At 35.8% G+C, this 16,612-nt stretch overlaps 1 protein-coding gene and 1 long non-coding RNA gene across 2 annotated transcripts in view; both read left to right on the forward strand.

Moving 5' to 3' along the window:
- Positions 1 to 4,769, forward strand: part of RAB2A (RAB2A, member RAS oncogene family) — a 56,446-nt gene extending 51,677 nt beyond the window's left edge. Inside the window, exon 8 of the mRNA XM_034429833.3 lies at positions 1,705 to 4,769. Coding sequence (XP_034285724.1) covers positions 1,705 to 1,800 — 96 coding nt within the window. The 3' untranslated portion in view covers positions 1,801 to 4,769. The remainder of the gene's footprint in view (positions 1 to 1,704) is intronic.
- Positions 4,770 to 9,017: 4,248 nt separating this feature from the next.
- On the forward strand, positions 9,018 to 12,314 carry LOC117672827 (uncharacterized). Its single transcript, XR_004593381.3, has 2 exons — positions 9,018 to 9,099; positions 9,498 to 12,314. It is a non-coding gene; the product is annotated as an uncharacterized LOC117672827 (long non-coding RNA).
- Positions 12,315 to 16,612: the final 4,298 nt, after the last annotated feature.

Below are 16,612 nucleotides of genomic sequence, written 5' to 3' on the forward strand. Positions count from 1 at the left end.
GTTGTAACTGAAAAATAGTTATAAGTCCTTTTTTTCAGTGCTGTTGTAACTTTAAACAGTCACTAGATGAACTATTGTAAGTCAAAGACTACCTGTGTTAGTCTATCGTCTGTTGTACATCTTTTTTTAAAGTTTTATGTTTTTGCAAGATAGCTTATAGCTTACAGTGATAGTTTTTTTGAATATACTCATATATCGAAATACGAATAAATATTGAAATATCACAAAATATGAAGTTCATAATAAAATAAATACTTGTGAAAATATTAATATATAAGCAATTTCTAATAATTCATAATTTATAAATATTTGAAGCTCATAGCATATTTTGTCTATTAAGGTACAATGTTTTGTGGAAGATAGTGTACAACACAAAAGAACCTCCTCATAAGGGTATCATTGTTTGATATGACACATTTGAATGAATGAATAAAATAAAAAACTTGTGCTTATTTATGAAGGCTTTGAATGTATGTTAATTCAGGGCCCAAGTATATTATCAAGTAGGCCATTGTGCCCAGTAAAATTAAGGCTTCCATGATACTCACTAAAATGGTGAGTATAGCTTAAATTGAATGAACAAATTAAAATGGGAAGGAAAATTTACAATATAGCATCTTTTTCTATTTGTTTACTCATTCCCCAGATTTCTCTTAATAACTTTATACCAGATGTTCTTTAGCTTATAGTTGATAGCATATATATTGGACAGCAATCATGGCTCTTGAAAAAGAATGCTTGTTGTATCTGTCAAGTTTCATACAGCATCTGACTGCTTTACGATGCCTTATGAAGATTTGATTACAATATGCTGTCAGGAGCCAACAGTGCATGCTATTTACTTGGCTCAGTGCCACCTCTGGCTACTTGATTCCTCAAAAAGTTGCTACCACCCAGAGGGGGCAAAACCAATGAGCCATAGGGCATGCTTTTTATTAAAGAGGAGTCAAAGAGCAAAAAGAAACCACATCAGCTGCTGTCAATACTAAGCTAGTGCCAGAAACCCCAAGGCTACTACTGTTGCAGAACAACTGCCAAGCACTATAAATCTGAGATTTACTGTGACGCAAAGTTTCCTTAAGAGCTTAATTTCTGAAGCTACTGTATTACTTTTCTTAAAGTGCTGTATTTTAGGTACAATCCACTTGAGGGAGTGAGGGTTAAGATATAAGTGTGAGTTTGATGAATGAAAGAACTACTCTCTGTGTGGTTCTTGGCAAGTTGCCACGTCTTTGGGGATCATAGAAATTATTGATGACACAGAACACTTGTATGCCCTTAGCCTGAACAGCTGACTCAACATAGAAAGAAATGCATTCAGAAGAAGAAAGCATTTGTGTGAGAGCAATGGAACTAGGAACTTTCTTTTGATGTGAATAAGAGTTTATTAGAAATGTTGAGGAATTCTAGGTATAAAGCAGTTTGAAACTGTTTCATGTGTAAATGCTTGTATATATTAAATGAATTTATAATAGCAAGACTGTTGTGTTTTGGTACTGAATTTATTAAAATTCAGTTAAAATTGTTTTAAAAATAGAAGTAATGTAATAAATTGTATCATTTCCTTTGTTAAAATTTATAATTACAGCTTGTTTAACATGAAAACGAAAGAACAACTTACTTGTTCATAAATCACAAATAGAATGTTTTCAAACTCCGTGTCAGTGTTTCAAATCAGTAATGTGCATTCCACTTTTATTTCAGGCAAATGGCATTAAAATCGGCCCTCAGCATGCTGCTACTAATGCAACACTTGCAGGCAATCAAGGAGGACAACAAGCTGGAGGAGGCTGCTGTTGAACCTATTTTTACTTCCTAGCTGCCTGATGAGACCTACTAACTTTCATCCTCCCCTCTCTCCACTCAGTTTCAACTATGACACGAAATTATTGTAAGATGGCATCATGTTGCGGAAGACTTTATTCTTCAAATCTTGTACAACTTTGAATAAATGGTTAACGTTCACTTAAAATACAGGTTTTGGAGATTGTATTCATATCTATATTTCCATTTAATTTTGAAGTCCATTGTTGTGATTATTTTTGTCAAATATTGTCTTGTGCCCTTGACTACGAACTGTATTAAACACTACAAAGTCATCTGAGTACTTTATTCAGTTTATGTAGTTAGGTGGCCCAGCTACTGTGGTTACCTAATGTTTACTATTGTAGAACTGTCCTCAATTTTGTCCATTTTCAGCTCTGGAAAAAAAGGGATTCTTAATCCTGTATTTATCATTTACTTTCTGTATATATAGTTTAACAACCTGCTTGGATGTATTTGCCAAGCTATAATTCTTTAATGCATTTGCATAAATTCAATACATTTAGAGCTTGGAAGTGCAAAGCATTATTAGAAATTGCTTAGATATTGAATTTTAAACTTTATTGATATGTTAGCATGTTTGTTGTCTTGTCATTCTAGAGTCCCCACCTCCCCAAAAATGCTTTATGTATATTATTAGAAGCTACATATGTGTTACCTATTTTAATGCCAAATGTTTGCTATTTGCTCACAACTTCCATAACACCTCTTCAGAAATGGATTAGCTGTTTGCCTTAAATGTGTAGGTTAAACATATTATGAATGAAAATAGAGAAAACATTGAAACTCCAAATGGTACATTATGAAGAGTTTGATCTTAAATTTATTTCCATTTTCACTTACAGGTAAATGTTTTTCATCAAGGACAGTTTTTCAGCTTAGATGTACAGTAACTGTGTAAAGTTGGTTTTCTTTTGGTTTGGGCTTTTTTTAATTTTTTTGTGGCAACATGTAATCTTAATATGGTAAACATCTTGTCTATTGTGAAGGAGGTGTGACAATAAAATTGCCAGATTGCAAATACTTGATTGAAGACAAAATTGAAAATACTTTAGTGCTGCACTCCACATGGTGATTTTATTTTCATTTTCTCCATAGTTTTCATTTATTTTCCTCTGTGCAAAATAAGCTCCTGGTAATCATATATTAAACAAGGGAAGATGGATAGGACTTTTGTATTAAGTGAGAATGCCTTTTCTTGAGCCAACAGTGTTGCTAATTGTTTTTTTAAAAATCACCCAACTAACATTTCCAATTTAGAACCAGAGAGAGAATATGACATGATGGACATATTCAAATGGAAGTGAAAATAATTTCTAATTTAATGTTACAACTTCTTGATAGACATTCAATAACTAAACAATATATTATTACATTTTTATCATATCACAAAGATATAGCAAATAGTATTTGTGTCCAAAGGTTGCACATTTTTGATAGTCACAAGTGTAGGTGTTAGGACAGTAACAGTGTAACTGGATGGGCCACAGTCCAGGCTATGTGAAGGTGAGTGTTTGTGTACGTGTGTATGCTAATACGGTGGATTTTTCTAAAAAGCTTTTCTACACAAGCCTTAATTTACCTCTTTTTCTTGGATTTTGATGTTTCTTTTAACCAGTAATGGGAAGTGCAGCACCTTACCATCAAACTTTAGTGATATGATCTGAGGGATTTTAGAAGCTGCAATAAAAATACTGAATTGGCTTTATGCTGCCCACAGGATGCCCACCTGTTCTAAGGTGCCCAGAGAAGCCTTTTAGCTTCATGACAATCATGAAACAGATTTCTTGAAGATACGATTACATGCTTTTATTCATTAGGGAATGTTCCATTCTCCTTAACATTGGTCTATAAAGGGCTGGGTATGGCAATGATAGAAATGTGTGACATATACACATTTAGTTCAACTGCAAATCCCTTCATCTGCCATGCTGGGTTAGGGATAATAGGGTTAATTCACCAGTATATGTGGAATTGACCCAAGACCTAAAATCAGCATGCAGAATACAAGGATTTTATAGGTTGAACATGCATGCATGATTTGGGGCTATTGTTCATGATAGGAATACTAGTGCTGTTTTTTCTTTGATGCCGTCTCCTGTCATCTCAACTCTACTATTCAATGTACATTTTCTATAAATGTAATAACAAGCTCATACTTTAAAAGATCTGAGTTTGTTGGCCATGAAAATTGAGTTTCTTAATCTGTATGTGATGAATCAGATGTTCCATACTGAAATATTTTGTGTGATGTTTTTCTTAACTTCTCTTAAGGTACAGTGTTCCCTTGCAAAATTTGAACAGTTATGAAGATGAATAATTTGAAATAGAGAATTTGTACCTTTTAAATCTTGTTCTTTCATCAAACATTTTAAGCAACTGTATATGGTAGGCTAATACAGTTTCTGAGCCCTACTACACACATTGTTTTGTGACGTTTTCATTCGATATGGCATTTTAGTATTGTACACCACATCTAATATGCTCTCTCTGTGTATGTATAATATATACAGTACACATACATATTTGAAATAGAAATCTCTGAATTTTCTATTATATTACAATGTATTGTGTATTAGTTGTTTCTAATCACTGGATTTGTATGGTACAAATTTCAGATGTAACAGATCTAGCTGCTTAATGCAGTGTTTCACAAAAGTGAGAGAAATGACCAATACATGTTACTTATACCATTATCAACATTTGGAAGCTACTTAAAACATGAAGTAATGTTTATATGTTCAAAATTTATATTTGCTTCATCTCTGTCATTCTCATTCTGCCTTTGTTACAAGCAAACGTTTTTCCCTTTTCCCTCCCTTTCTCCCTGTTCCATTTCAAAAACAATACAGAATTATATTGAAAATGATGCTTTAGCAGCCATAGTGTTACAGGTGTTGAAAATACCTTTACATTAAAGAAACTTTGATAAGGCATTGGAAGTACCCTATTTGCTTACTGTTGATCATTCCTAGAATAAGGTATTTCAGTATATACTTAGCAATCTGCTCCATTTTAATTGTATGGAACTTTTCTAAAGTTTAATCTCTATAGAAATTGGTACAGCAATTTGGACTATCACTAGGAAAACTGGATAAAATGTTGAAAAAAGTTGTTTTGACAGTGCTTTTTTCCATTTATTTATCGTATTTATTTTAAATACAATAGAGATATCCTTTAAGGATGGTGCCTGGCATGGTATTTAGTTTAAACTTCATCACTTACTTGTTTTATGTTTTTATTTTTAAAAATGAGACACTTGGAAAAATTCAAAAATTGCCAAATATGAAAGCTAAATTACATTTATGGAAATACATTTTCATTTTGAATGGAAATTATTGATATTTTACTCAGACAATACAGTAAAGGTTTTCTTTCTAAGGTGTAGAATTTCCTTGCAGCCTTGTTAATATATTTTGTTCTGTTGTGATATTGAAGTTTAGTTTGTAAATAATCCACGTTGATACTGTACTATGCAAGCAGCTGATGAACTGTCTACAGTACTAGGTTTGCTATGCATGAAAGAAACCAAATCGTTGCTAATAAAAACTACTAAAATACTCTTAACAAAGCCAAGACCATGACAAAAAGTAGTATGTAATGGATCTATCACTTCTGTTCTTGGGATGGATTTTATTATTTTTGGACTTCTTACAAACACTGTTAAATATTGTGAATAAGAAGGAACAGACTCTTGGCAAATGCAAAAACACTATATTATCCTACTTTAACTACAGTGGGAGTGCCCAAGTCAGATTTATTTTCTCTTATCAGTTGAATTTTTAAAAAAAATTATAAGATTGCCTTGAGTCAAAACAAAAAAAATATTCTTGCTAACACTTGGCCATAGACAATAAAATAATTATGTGGGGAAGTGGTTCTGTTAAGCAATGATGTATTTCTAAAAACATTTCAGATAACAGATTTTGAAAGATAAAATCTCATTAAGGTCAGGCTGAAAGGTTCAATTACATTTTAGTTTTTTCAATGTAATAATTGAAAATGGGCCTTAAGCAGATTTTTAAAGCCTTTAAATACTGGAAATAGATATTTTGTCCTAGCAGGCAAAACATGAATTTCTGTAAGCAATTTTCACATTATGCATTCCCATATATTACTGTCAGTTGCATAACATAAATGTAAATAAAAATTGTACAAGTATTTATGAATTATGGACAGGTTGTTTCCTTCCATTAAACCATCTTGCTATTTTAGCCTATGATTTTCCCAAGAAAATACATCAGGAGGCAATGAAACTGAAACATAATTAGGGTGTATTTTAAGTGTACCAGACAAAGCAATATAAATTCTGTTTCAGGTGTCTGAGATCGGGTTTTTTTTCCACAGTTCAATATTCATAAGTATCCTGGGCTGATAAGAATCAATACTTCAAGACAATTGAAATGCATTTTTCTGTTAGTTTTCTGAATCTGGTATTATTCTCCCTTTGCACAAAGAGGGGAAGGCTTGCACTGAAACTCATCAGATGCATTACAATCTTCTTGGACTGTCAGATTAGAATGAACAGATTTTTGAGATGGGAATATCAGATTCTTCCCCAGCTGTTCAACTAATACTTATCATTTTCATTGTTATATTTATAAAATAGAAGATTCACATTAGATTATAGCCTACAATAATTACTGCTGTTATATTTCCATGAATGTAACAACTTATATTAATATATAATAGATACTTTTTTTTTAAGGAATCAATGTTTAAGAGGGTAAAAAAGGCTTAGGATTTAAGTGGGTTTGTTTGTTGGGGCACACCTGTTCCATCTTTCTCTGAAATGTGCTTCTGTTAAAACAAATGGGTTATAGGAATACGTTTTTGTCCTCTATCTCAGATTTGATTTCTAATTTCAGATTCTGAGGAATTACTTCTTTTTAGATTCATCTTTGTATAAAGTGTTTTGTTGTGTTCTGAATTAGCTTGTTCTTTACAGTTTCTGAAATTTTTCAAAAGTTTGACCTGCTGGACTTAAACTTTGGATCATGTTCACAAATTCTATAATGATTCTGCAAATGACTCTGGGCATAAGCCATGGGAAATGATACACCATTTTCAAGTCAGTGATCAGATACAAATTAGAACAGTAATGGTACATACTAATCTATTCCCATCCCTGCTGTATTGGTAAGTGTATAAAGCAAGGTGTTTTTGTTTCGTTCAGCAAAAAGCACAAGTGTGTGAAACCAATAAACTTTCATGAACCGACGTTTTTTCCATGGTGTAAAGCGGGTCCCCAACACCGGGCTGTGGACCAATATTGGTCCACGGCCTGTTAGAAACCAGGCTGCACAGCTGGAGGTGAACAGCGAGTGAATCTGCGCATACAGGGATCTAGGTTGCATGCTCCTGTGTCCCCCAGCCCTATGGAAAAAGTCCATGAAACATTCCTGGTGCCAAAAATGTTGGGTATTGGGGATGTAAAGTTACTAGAACCTCTCAAACAAATTACCACTTCCATTTTTTAATATGCTATGTTCACATAGCATGTAACTTGTGTAACTGAATCATTTCTTCAACCCAATATTCTGGATATGCATGGCATATTGAATTACCTATACTGAGTTCACACAACTAAGCTAAAATGTAATTGGCCAGTGTTCTATAGTCAGGCAACCATCTAAATTGAAGGGAAACACAGTTCTTTGTTGTTGCTAAATGACATGTCAGTGTCAGGGATGGGAAGAGATTGAGAATTCTAGAAAATCAAAATTTCTCACAACTGAAGAAATTTTGAATCAGCAATGTAAACTAGCCATTTCCACTAGATGGAAGCCGAGGGATAAAAAAAGCTCTACTATGTCTGGCAGTTGTGGGAATGTTTGCAGTCCATATAGAGTAGCCTACAAAAGCATTTCTTGTTCTGGGAATTTAGTCAATTTTAGACATGAAACAAACCTCATTTAAGACCGCAAGAATACTCGATATTATTAGGAAACTATCATCTTGCAGTACAAATAGTTCACTTTAGGGGAAAAGTGCTTCTCCGGAAATAAATTCAATAATTGAATTGGAAAGGTGGAAAAGCTCTACAGAGTTAACGCCACTTTGTGGTGGGTTTCTTTTCTTTTTTTGGATATTATAATTCTTCAAACGCTTCCAGCTCAACTCCTTTCCTTCGTGGCAAAACGGAACAGAAACGACCCTTTTCACAGTTGCTGGCCAGCTGAAAGCAAGGCAGACTCGCTGTAAATTCCTTTCCTGAATGGCTTCAGTAATTCTTTGGTTCCCAGTTTACGAATAAAACAAGCTCCAGGCGAGCGGCGCAAGCAAGCCAAGTGGTTTTTAACAGCCCGGTGAACAGCTAACGCCGAGCTCTTTTGTGAGAGGCTTCGAGTTTCCTGTGGGAAACGCTGACGGCCAACATGAAGGGTTTTCTCACTTCCTGTGGGCGAACTACTTAGGGGACCGACGGCTGCCTTGCGGGGGCGACTCCCTGCCCTCGCCTGTGATATTGATGGAGGAAGGGGGTCTCCATTTCCTGAGCGGGCTTCTGATGAGGTTTCCTGTGTGGATCATCAAAGAAGTGGGCGAAGACCGAGGCTTTTTGCGCGTGCATTAGGCGGGGTACGCTTCCCCCGAGTGGCGGAACAGCAGATCATAAAACGCCGAGTATTTTTGCTGCTTCCCGCAGGGATCCCCAAGAGGAGGCGGTGAGGTCGGAAGCGGCTCGAGCGCGTTCTGGGGTGGGAAGCCCGCCGTCGGGGCGCTTGTGCCCGCTTGTTTCCGCGGCGATGCTGCAGTTGCAAGAAAGGGGCATCTCGCTGTTTCGCGCCTGAAAAAAATTAATGTGGAAATTCAGCGGTCCTAGAGGCGGCCCTGGAGCTCGGCTCATTGTTCTCCGCGAACATCAGTCGCCTCTCGACGGAGCCCTTCAAGCCGCGCCTGCCCTGCCCTTTTAAATCCGCCCAGCTCCTCCTCGCGGATTCACGGGACGAGCCCAGAGCCACCTGGGGCGTTGAGAGTTTCCCTCCCCCGCCCGTCCCTTTCCACGCCCCCTTTTGAACTGACGCCCAATCCCCAGGGACTGGGGAAATCTGTCCGTGCCGCGCCGGACCGGACCGGCACAGTCAGTTGGAGGAGATGGGGGGGAGGGGTGCATCTCCTTCCATTGGCTCAGGGTCACAACCAATGGCGCGGCAAGGGAAAAGTGCCGTCAGGGAAAAGGAAAACCCTGAGACTGTGACGTAAAGAAACGGAGAGGAACAACGGGGTCGGGGGAAATGGAATCCCGGGAGAAGAAAGACTAGCGCTCAGCAATAGGTGTGTGTAAAGAACGGAAACGGGGCAGGCAGGCAGGATGCCCTTAGGGCTGTGGAGGCTCGAGACTTTCCAGACAAGAAAAGACGCGCGACAGCGATGCCGTGTGTGTGTGTGTGTGTGTGTGTGTAGGTGGGAAGGGAGCTGTGTGTGGATGTGTCAAAGGAACCTGGGACAGCGGAAGTTAGGAGGGGCCGTTTTGGTGGGGGGGGGTCTAAGGGAGAACATGAAAGTGGGGGGAGCATTTGCGAGCCACCCGGAGATTTCAACCGAAGTGGGGGGACGTCGCAGACGGCGATCTCTGTGTACCTGGAAGGATTCTAGGTGTAGAAAAAAGCCTTACAGGCTTAATGGGAGAAGGAAGGAACGACTTGTTCTTATTTCAACCTGTTTTCTTGCAGATTAAAAAATTCTTTCTTATTTAAAGCAAAGACTCTTGTTATCTGTCATCGGGAAGTCTTTACTTACGTTTCCAGAAACTCTTCCCAAAGAGAACCTGTTTTTCAAGAATGAGCCATTTTATTTCGCTAGCATCGGATAATTTTGTTTTGTTCCTCCTACGTCCTTGAATTAGTCACTGTGGTATAAATGAAATCTGAATCTTAAATTGAAGAGGCTATTACAATTCCATATTTGTATTCAACACGGGCACGCAAACTCTACAAAACTTGTACTTAGGACTACTGGCAAGTTGCACAAGCATTTGCATTGTTCAAGATTTTGCAATGAGCTCGAGTGATTCACTGAGGATCTTTTCAACTTGGTAAAGCCTCCATCTTCAGGAAGTTTGTGTGTCACAACCCTAAGCTAGTTTTCAGACTAGTTCCAGCAAAGTACTTCTTACTCATGCTTACGCTTCCTGAAACATGCTATTCCATTATCTATAAAAGAATCTTAAGTAGTCTAAATATGCATGAAGAATAAGGATATTGCTTAACATTCTGCACAAAGGATTCTGAAATACTATTTCAGAACTATTTAGCAGTGAAAAATTCACATTGAATTATGTATGCTGGTTTCCTAAACACAAGGAAATGCAGAACTGACAGGTTTCTATCGCAAGCTTGCGTGCTGCCCTGACACATGTTAGTGACATTACAAAAACACTGAAGACAGCTTCTCATCCTGTTCTATAAGCACCTTATATGTTTAATCACTTAGGCAGTGATTAAACCAAATTGCCCATGAACAAATTTACCTTGTTTCTATTACCTTGCTTTTCTATTTTGTAAAAAAGTGGATCTATTGTTTTCAGGGTTATGAATGCTGTATTTTTGGAATTTAAGTGAGACTACTGTATGTTTGATTTCTATCCTTAATAAAGATCTGTCACTAACACTGAAATAGTAAGTCCACCTTAATAAAGTGTTGTTCAATCCTTTTTCTTGATTCATATTTTAACTGGAACATTATGCCTTTTGAGACCTCTCACTCTTCCCACTTGCGTTCCCTTCTTTATTTGACATGGGAATGTATTCCCTTTTCCTTTGTAAAAGTCTCTCAGAATATCTCATCATGAATCATGCCTCAATTCTGGTTGTATTTATCTCTTCTATTTTTCAAGATAATATTTTTTTAAGAAATTGAATGAAAAAGAAGGCCTCTCTCTCTGTGTGTGTCACACACACACACACACACACACACATTAATTTGAAGTCAAGACAATCAACTATTAAGAATACAGTTCTGAACAACCTGCCATAGTATATAAAAATATAGACTATGCTAAAGATTTTTTCCAAATTAATTAAAATGAAAAAACGATCAGGATCAAAAGAATATGGGATTAATTTTGTTGCTAAGTATTAGTGTTTGTCCTCCCTTTCCCCATATCTGCTTAATTAACAAATTTATGTATGCATTTAATGGGCATAATTCATTTCTAGTATAAATCTCAGAAGTATGTAGGCTAATATCTAAAACCTCACAAAGCCATAGCTAAGCACTTTATGTACTGATAAACACTTAAATTCAGTTGGCATTTAGTGATACTATCAATATATTGACAGTTGGGCAAGATAATATTTCTCCTGGTCTTAAATAATCTTAAACCTTTTCTCCTGAACAATAAGCTCTTAGATTGTATTATATTTGATACCTTGGTCTGAACCTCTATGATTTAATTCTTATTTTTCTAGAAGCAGGTCTCAGTGAACTCATATGTTTACAATTGTGTTCTGTTACATTGAAACAAATTAATTACTCATTAGTAATGTCATGATTGAAAAATATTTATTTGAGACTTGTATGATCTTAGGGAACAACTTGTGAGTGGTTCACGATATAAGAGGCTTTTAATCAATCTTTAAGACAACATTTATTTATTTTATTTATTTTTCATATTTGTATACCGCCCTACTCCCGAGGGACTCAGGGCGGTGAACAGCCATAAATAAATACAAAGACATACAAAAGTTAAAAACTTAAATTTATTGCTGATATATGACTTATCACCTATTGAAAGTCCAGAGTTCTGAATTCAGCTGAAATGTAAGAGAGGGTGAAAAGTGTTGAATTAAGAGGAAATATCATCCAACAGATCCTAAGTGATAATGTAGCAGACAATGAAATTATACACTTTCAGTTTAATGCCAACATTCTCTAATATAACTTTATATTCATGCAGTTATTTCATATAATTCTCAGAACATATAGTATGTTATTGAATATTATGGGAAAATAGGTAATCTTGCATCCTTTCAATGGACAATACTGTGGGTGGTATAGGTTTATGACCAATCCATTCTGTTATATTTATGAAATGACATAAAAAGTTTTGTGTTACTATGGAAGCAAGTGTGTTAGATAAGAAATTGCCTCCTACTTTTGTTCTGGTTGCAGTCATCTTTTTCTTTATTATTAATTGTAAAAAAAATTGCCCGCTTTGTTCCAAGTAAAATTAATAGAATGAACAATATTCCACTATTTTATTTAAATGGACCAACTGTAACAATGTAGCTTTTCTAATGGATGAACAATGAAGGTTGGTTGCTTTAGTTGTGAAATCAGAGTTTAAATATAAATATGTTAAATATGCTTCAAAATAGTCTCAAAATCCATACAGAAACCCTTGTCTGATTTTAGATTGTACAATGATTCCATCAGTTGTGATTTCTTGCTAAGGGCATGTGTACCACAAATAAGTATATATATGTGTGAGTGAGTGAGTGATATTATAAGGAATGTGAATAAACAGACATCTGTATTTGTAACATAAATCAATTTAAATGCCTCTAAAACCTTCTTTTCTTCAGATCCAAATTATAGTTTGCAGAGGGCCGTAATTGATCAAATGACTGGTACAATTATATATATATATATATATATATATATATATATATATATATATATATATATATATACACATTACAGATTCATCTTTTTGAAAATCATTTTTTTTTTAATTTTCTAATACGTAATCCACTGCAGTATCTGTGGTCCATTAAGAAATTGTGTTTCATGAAGTGTTTTATTCCAAAACAGCAGATCAATCTGGCAACCTCTTACTACTTCATCCCTAAAGAAGTTTCTGCTATTCATTCAAAGGAGTCTGTTTTATTAAGTGCTGGCTACCAGTGAATGCTGGAATTCCTGAACAGCATGCATCTGAAGACTAAACCAAAATATCAGTATCTTTGTATACTTACCACAAGAGAAATGTGGATTCATGTCCATTTCTGGTCATCTGTATGTATAGTATTATGTTAGAAATTAGAAGCTACTTTGGGGTAGGGAGAGGTTATATATTAACTCTCTGAATGTATGGACGTGTATCATAACCTGCTGTAAGGCGTATCCAGTGCCTGCTCTGAGAAAATCTGAAATGCATGGATCATAATAATAACTTGCACTAAGGAATTTCTGATGGCAGTGTAGAATGGCAAAAAAACTTGAAAATACTTATTTGAAAATGACACCTGTAAACTGCAAGAAATGAAAGAGGTGAGTGGAATAGTACAGATTGAATTGTGACATGTTCTTAAAAGACTGACATGTTAGTGTGAACTGGGGCAATAGATGTGGAATTCACAGCATGGAAATACGTTTCAACAGATGTGGGATACCCATGTTTAGCAAAAACTATAGCCAATATACTCTCAGACATAATAACCCAAAAGCTAGCTTATGTGACCATTGAAAGAAGCACATACTAAAATATGTATTCATGCTGATATATATGAATATTACATGATGTATCTGTATACATATTAGTTAAGCATCTTAATCTATTAGAAATCAATGAACTTAGGCACTTAATTGAAAAAATTGCTGGACATATTTATCTTATAATTAGCTAGTGTGACTTAACAGGAATTTTTTGTAACTAAATAAAAGTGTAACTAATGCTTAAAACACTGTTATATACTACTGCATTGTAGAATAGATTTTATATATATGCATTATCTTAGTCCTAGATTGAGGGGCCCTACACGTCACTCATTCCCAGGTGATCTCCTGATTGGACTATTGCAATGATCTCTATGTGGGGCTGCCTTTGAAGATTATTTGGAAACTTCAGCTAGTACAAAAGTGCAGCGGCACAGGCAGTTATGTGTGTTTTGCTAGAACACATTACACTTCTGCTCTGTGAGCTTCTTTGGTTACCAGTTTGTCTCAGGATCCAAGTCAAGATGCTGGTGTTCACTTTTATATTCCTAAATGGCATGGGACTGGATTATTTGAGGGTCTATATTTTGTTATCTTCTGCAGTTCTTTCTCTTCTACTCTGAGATCTCCAGGTATTGCCACGTCTACAATCCAGCCTTTTTTGTCTTTCTTATTAAAAAATTGTTAAGTCACGGGTGCCTATTATGTGGCAGATGCTTGTTCGTTTGAATTCTAAAGTCCCAGAGCACTTTAGCTCCTTCATTTTCTATTTCTTTCTCTATTTCATGTTCCCATCAGTTCTTGCTTTCCGACAAATAGTATTTCTTGTAGATCTTTTAAAGCACCACTGTTGCTACTTTGTCATGCTATTGTTTGTATGAGTCTGTGCAATCTTCTTGCAGCATCTAACCAGGTAATCCACTGTTTCTTTAGCTTCTTTGCAGAGGTGGCACTTGCTATCTGTTGCTGTTTTCTCAACAGTTTTCTCTCTGGCTTTGTATGAATTTGTTCTTAAGGCTTGATCTTGTGCAGCCAGAATAACTCTCTCTTTCTTCAACTTTATTGCTCTTAGCCATTGTTGGATCTTGCTATTATCTGTTTCCCCCTACCTCTTTTCTGTTCTTCATTTGGTCTTTTTTTGTAGGCCAGTTTGGTCTCTCCAGTACTGAGTCGGCCTTCTTGGTATTCTACCATAGCTTCAGTGCACCTTCTTCACTGTTGTTTAGGTATCCTTCCAATGGTCTATTTTTTTTTCTTCAACAATCTGATGTATTTACAACATTCCATACCCACTTATTTTCCTTGACAGTAGAGTCTGACAACATTGCTTCATGGATGAAGGGCATGATTCAGAATAAGAGAATAACAGAGTTGGAAGGGACATTGGAGGTCTTCTAGTCCAACCCCCTGATTAGGCAGGAAACCCTACACCACTTCAGACAAATGGTTATCCAATATCTTTTTAAAAATTTCCAGTGTTGTAGCATTCACAACTTCTGGAGGCAAGTTGTTCCACTGATTAATTGTTCAAACTGTCAGGAAATTTCTCCTTAGTTCTAGGTTGGTTCTCTCCTTTATTAATTTCCACCCATTGCTTCTTGTCCTGCCCTCAGGTGCTTTGGAGAATAGATTGACTCCCTCTTCTTTGTGGCAGCCCCTGAGATATTGGAACACTGCTGTCATGTCCCTTCTTTTCATTAAACTAGACATACCCAGTTCCTGCAGCCATTCTTCATATGTTTTAGCCTCCAGTTTTTTATTATTACTATTACTATTACTATTACTATTACTATTACTATTACTATTATTATTATTATTATTATTATTATTAGTAGTAGTAGTAGTAGTAGTAGTAGTAGTAGTAGTAGTAGTATCATCATCAATTCATTATTATTATTTTCCTGGTTATCCTATCCAGGGCTTTTAGTTATGCTTGAATCCATTTAACTATTCCAGATGTGTATCTAATGACTGGAATTGCCCAGGTGTTAATTGTCTTGATGGTATTGGTTCCATTAGTTTGGACTTTAATATCCTTCTCACTCTCTTGGTGTATTCATTTCTAACCTTGTTCTTGACTTCAGTATGCTTGGTTTTGTCACCTTGAAGAATGCCCACATATTTGTAATGATTTCATCCAGACTCTTAATGTGATTTCCATAGGGCATCTGGACATCACTATTTTTCCCCATTGGATGGTAAACATGCATGTTTGTCCAGTCCAAACTCCATTGCAATATCTTGACTGTATATATGGACAGTGTTGAACAGTAATTCTATTTCAGGTGGTGTTTATGGTTTGTTGCACAGTCAGCCAGAAATTGAGACTGAAATTGGCATTTTTATCCATCTATCGAGTCCTTCCCAAGGATCTGGATTAGGCAGATGTTTATGCTTGATAATGTTAGTGGTATCATTGTATGGTATAAACTATTCTAAGCAAATCTGCCTTTTGCAATTATTATTAACTATTTTTTAGATTTTTGTACATTTCCCAGAGTAATTTGTTTTGTGAAATGAGCAGCCATGTACATTTGAGAAATAAATAAATAAATAAAATAAAATTATGCCGTACTATATTGCACTGCACTACAGTATATACAGGTAGTCCTTGATTTACATCCATTCATTTAGTGATTGTTCAAGGTTACAACGGCATTAAAAAAAGTGACTTATGACCATTTTCACACTTACGACTGTTGCAGAATTCCCATGGTCATGTGATCAAAATTTGGATGCTTGGCAACTGGCATGTATTTATGACAGTTGCAGTGTCCTGTGGTCATGTAATCACCTTTTGTAACCCTCTGTCAAACAAAGTCAATGGGTAGCCAGGTTCACTTAATAACCATGTTACTAACTTAATAACTGCAGTGAGTCATTTAACAATTGTAGCAAGAAAGTTCATAAAATGGGACAAAATTCACTTATAACTGTCTTGCTTAGTAACGGAAATTTTGGGTTCAATTGTGATCATAAGTTGATGAATATCTGTATCGCATTGAGATTCCTAACTCATTGTTTACTACATTTGTCTTGCTTTTCTATCAGGAAGAAAAAAGTTAGTGTGCTGTTCCTCCCACTATTTACTAGTGGCCTAATGCCTAGTGCAAGAGCCAGTTTGGTTAGTGGTTAAGGCATCAGGCTAGAAACCAGGTGACTCTTCTGATTTAGGCATTAAGACAGTTGGGTAACCTTGGGCCAGTAACTTTCTTTTAGTCCTATGAAGAAAGCAATGGCAAAACATTTCTGAAAAACCTTGTCAAGAAAACTGCAGGGACTTGCTCAGACAGTCTTTGAGACTCAGATATTATTGATTGAAAGAAAAAACATGGCTTGTCTTTCATACTCAAGGTAATAAATTGTAGCTTGAACACTTAAAATGTATTCACCATTGTTTGTTACACTT

This window comes from Pantherophis guttatus, chromosome 3 (genome assembly GCF_059756535.1).
Source record: "Pantherophis guttatus breed Tessera chromosome 3, ASM5975653v1, whole genome shotgun sequence".
Lineage (NCBI taxonomy): Eukaryota > Metazoa > Chordata > Lepidosauria > Squamata > Colubridae > Pantherophis > Pantherophis guttatus.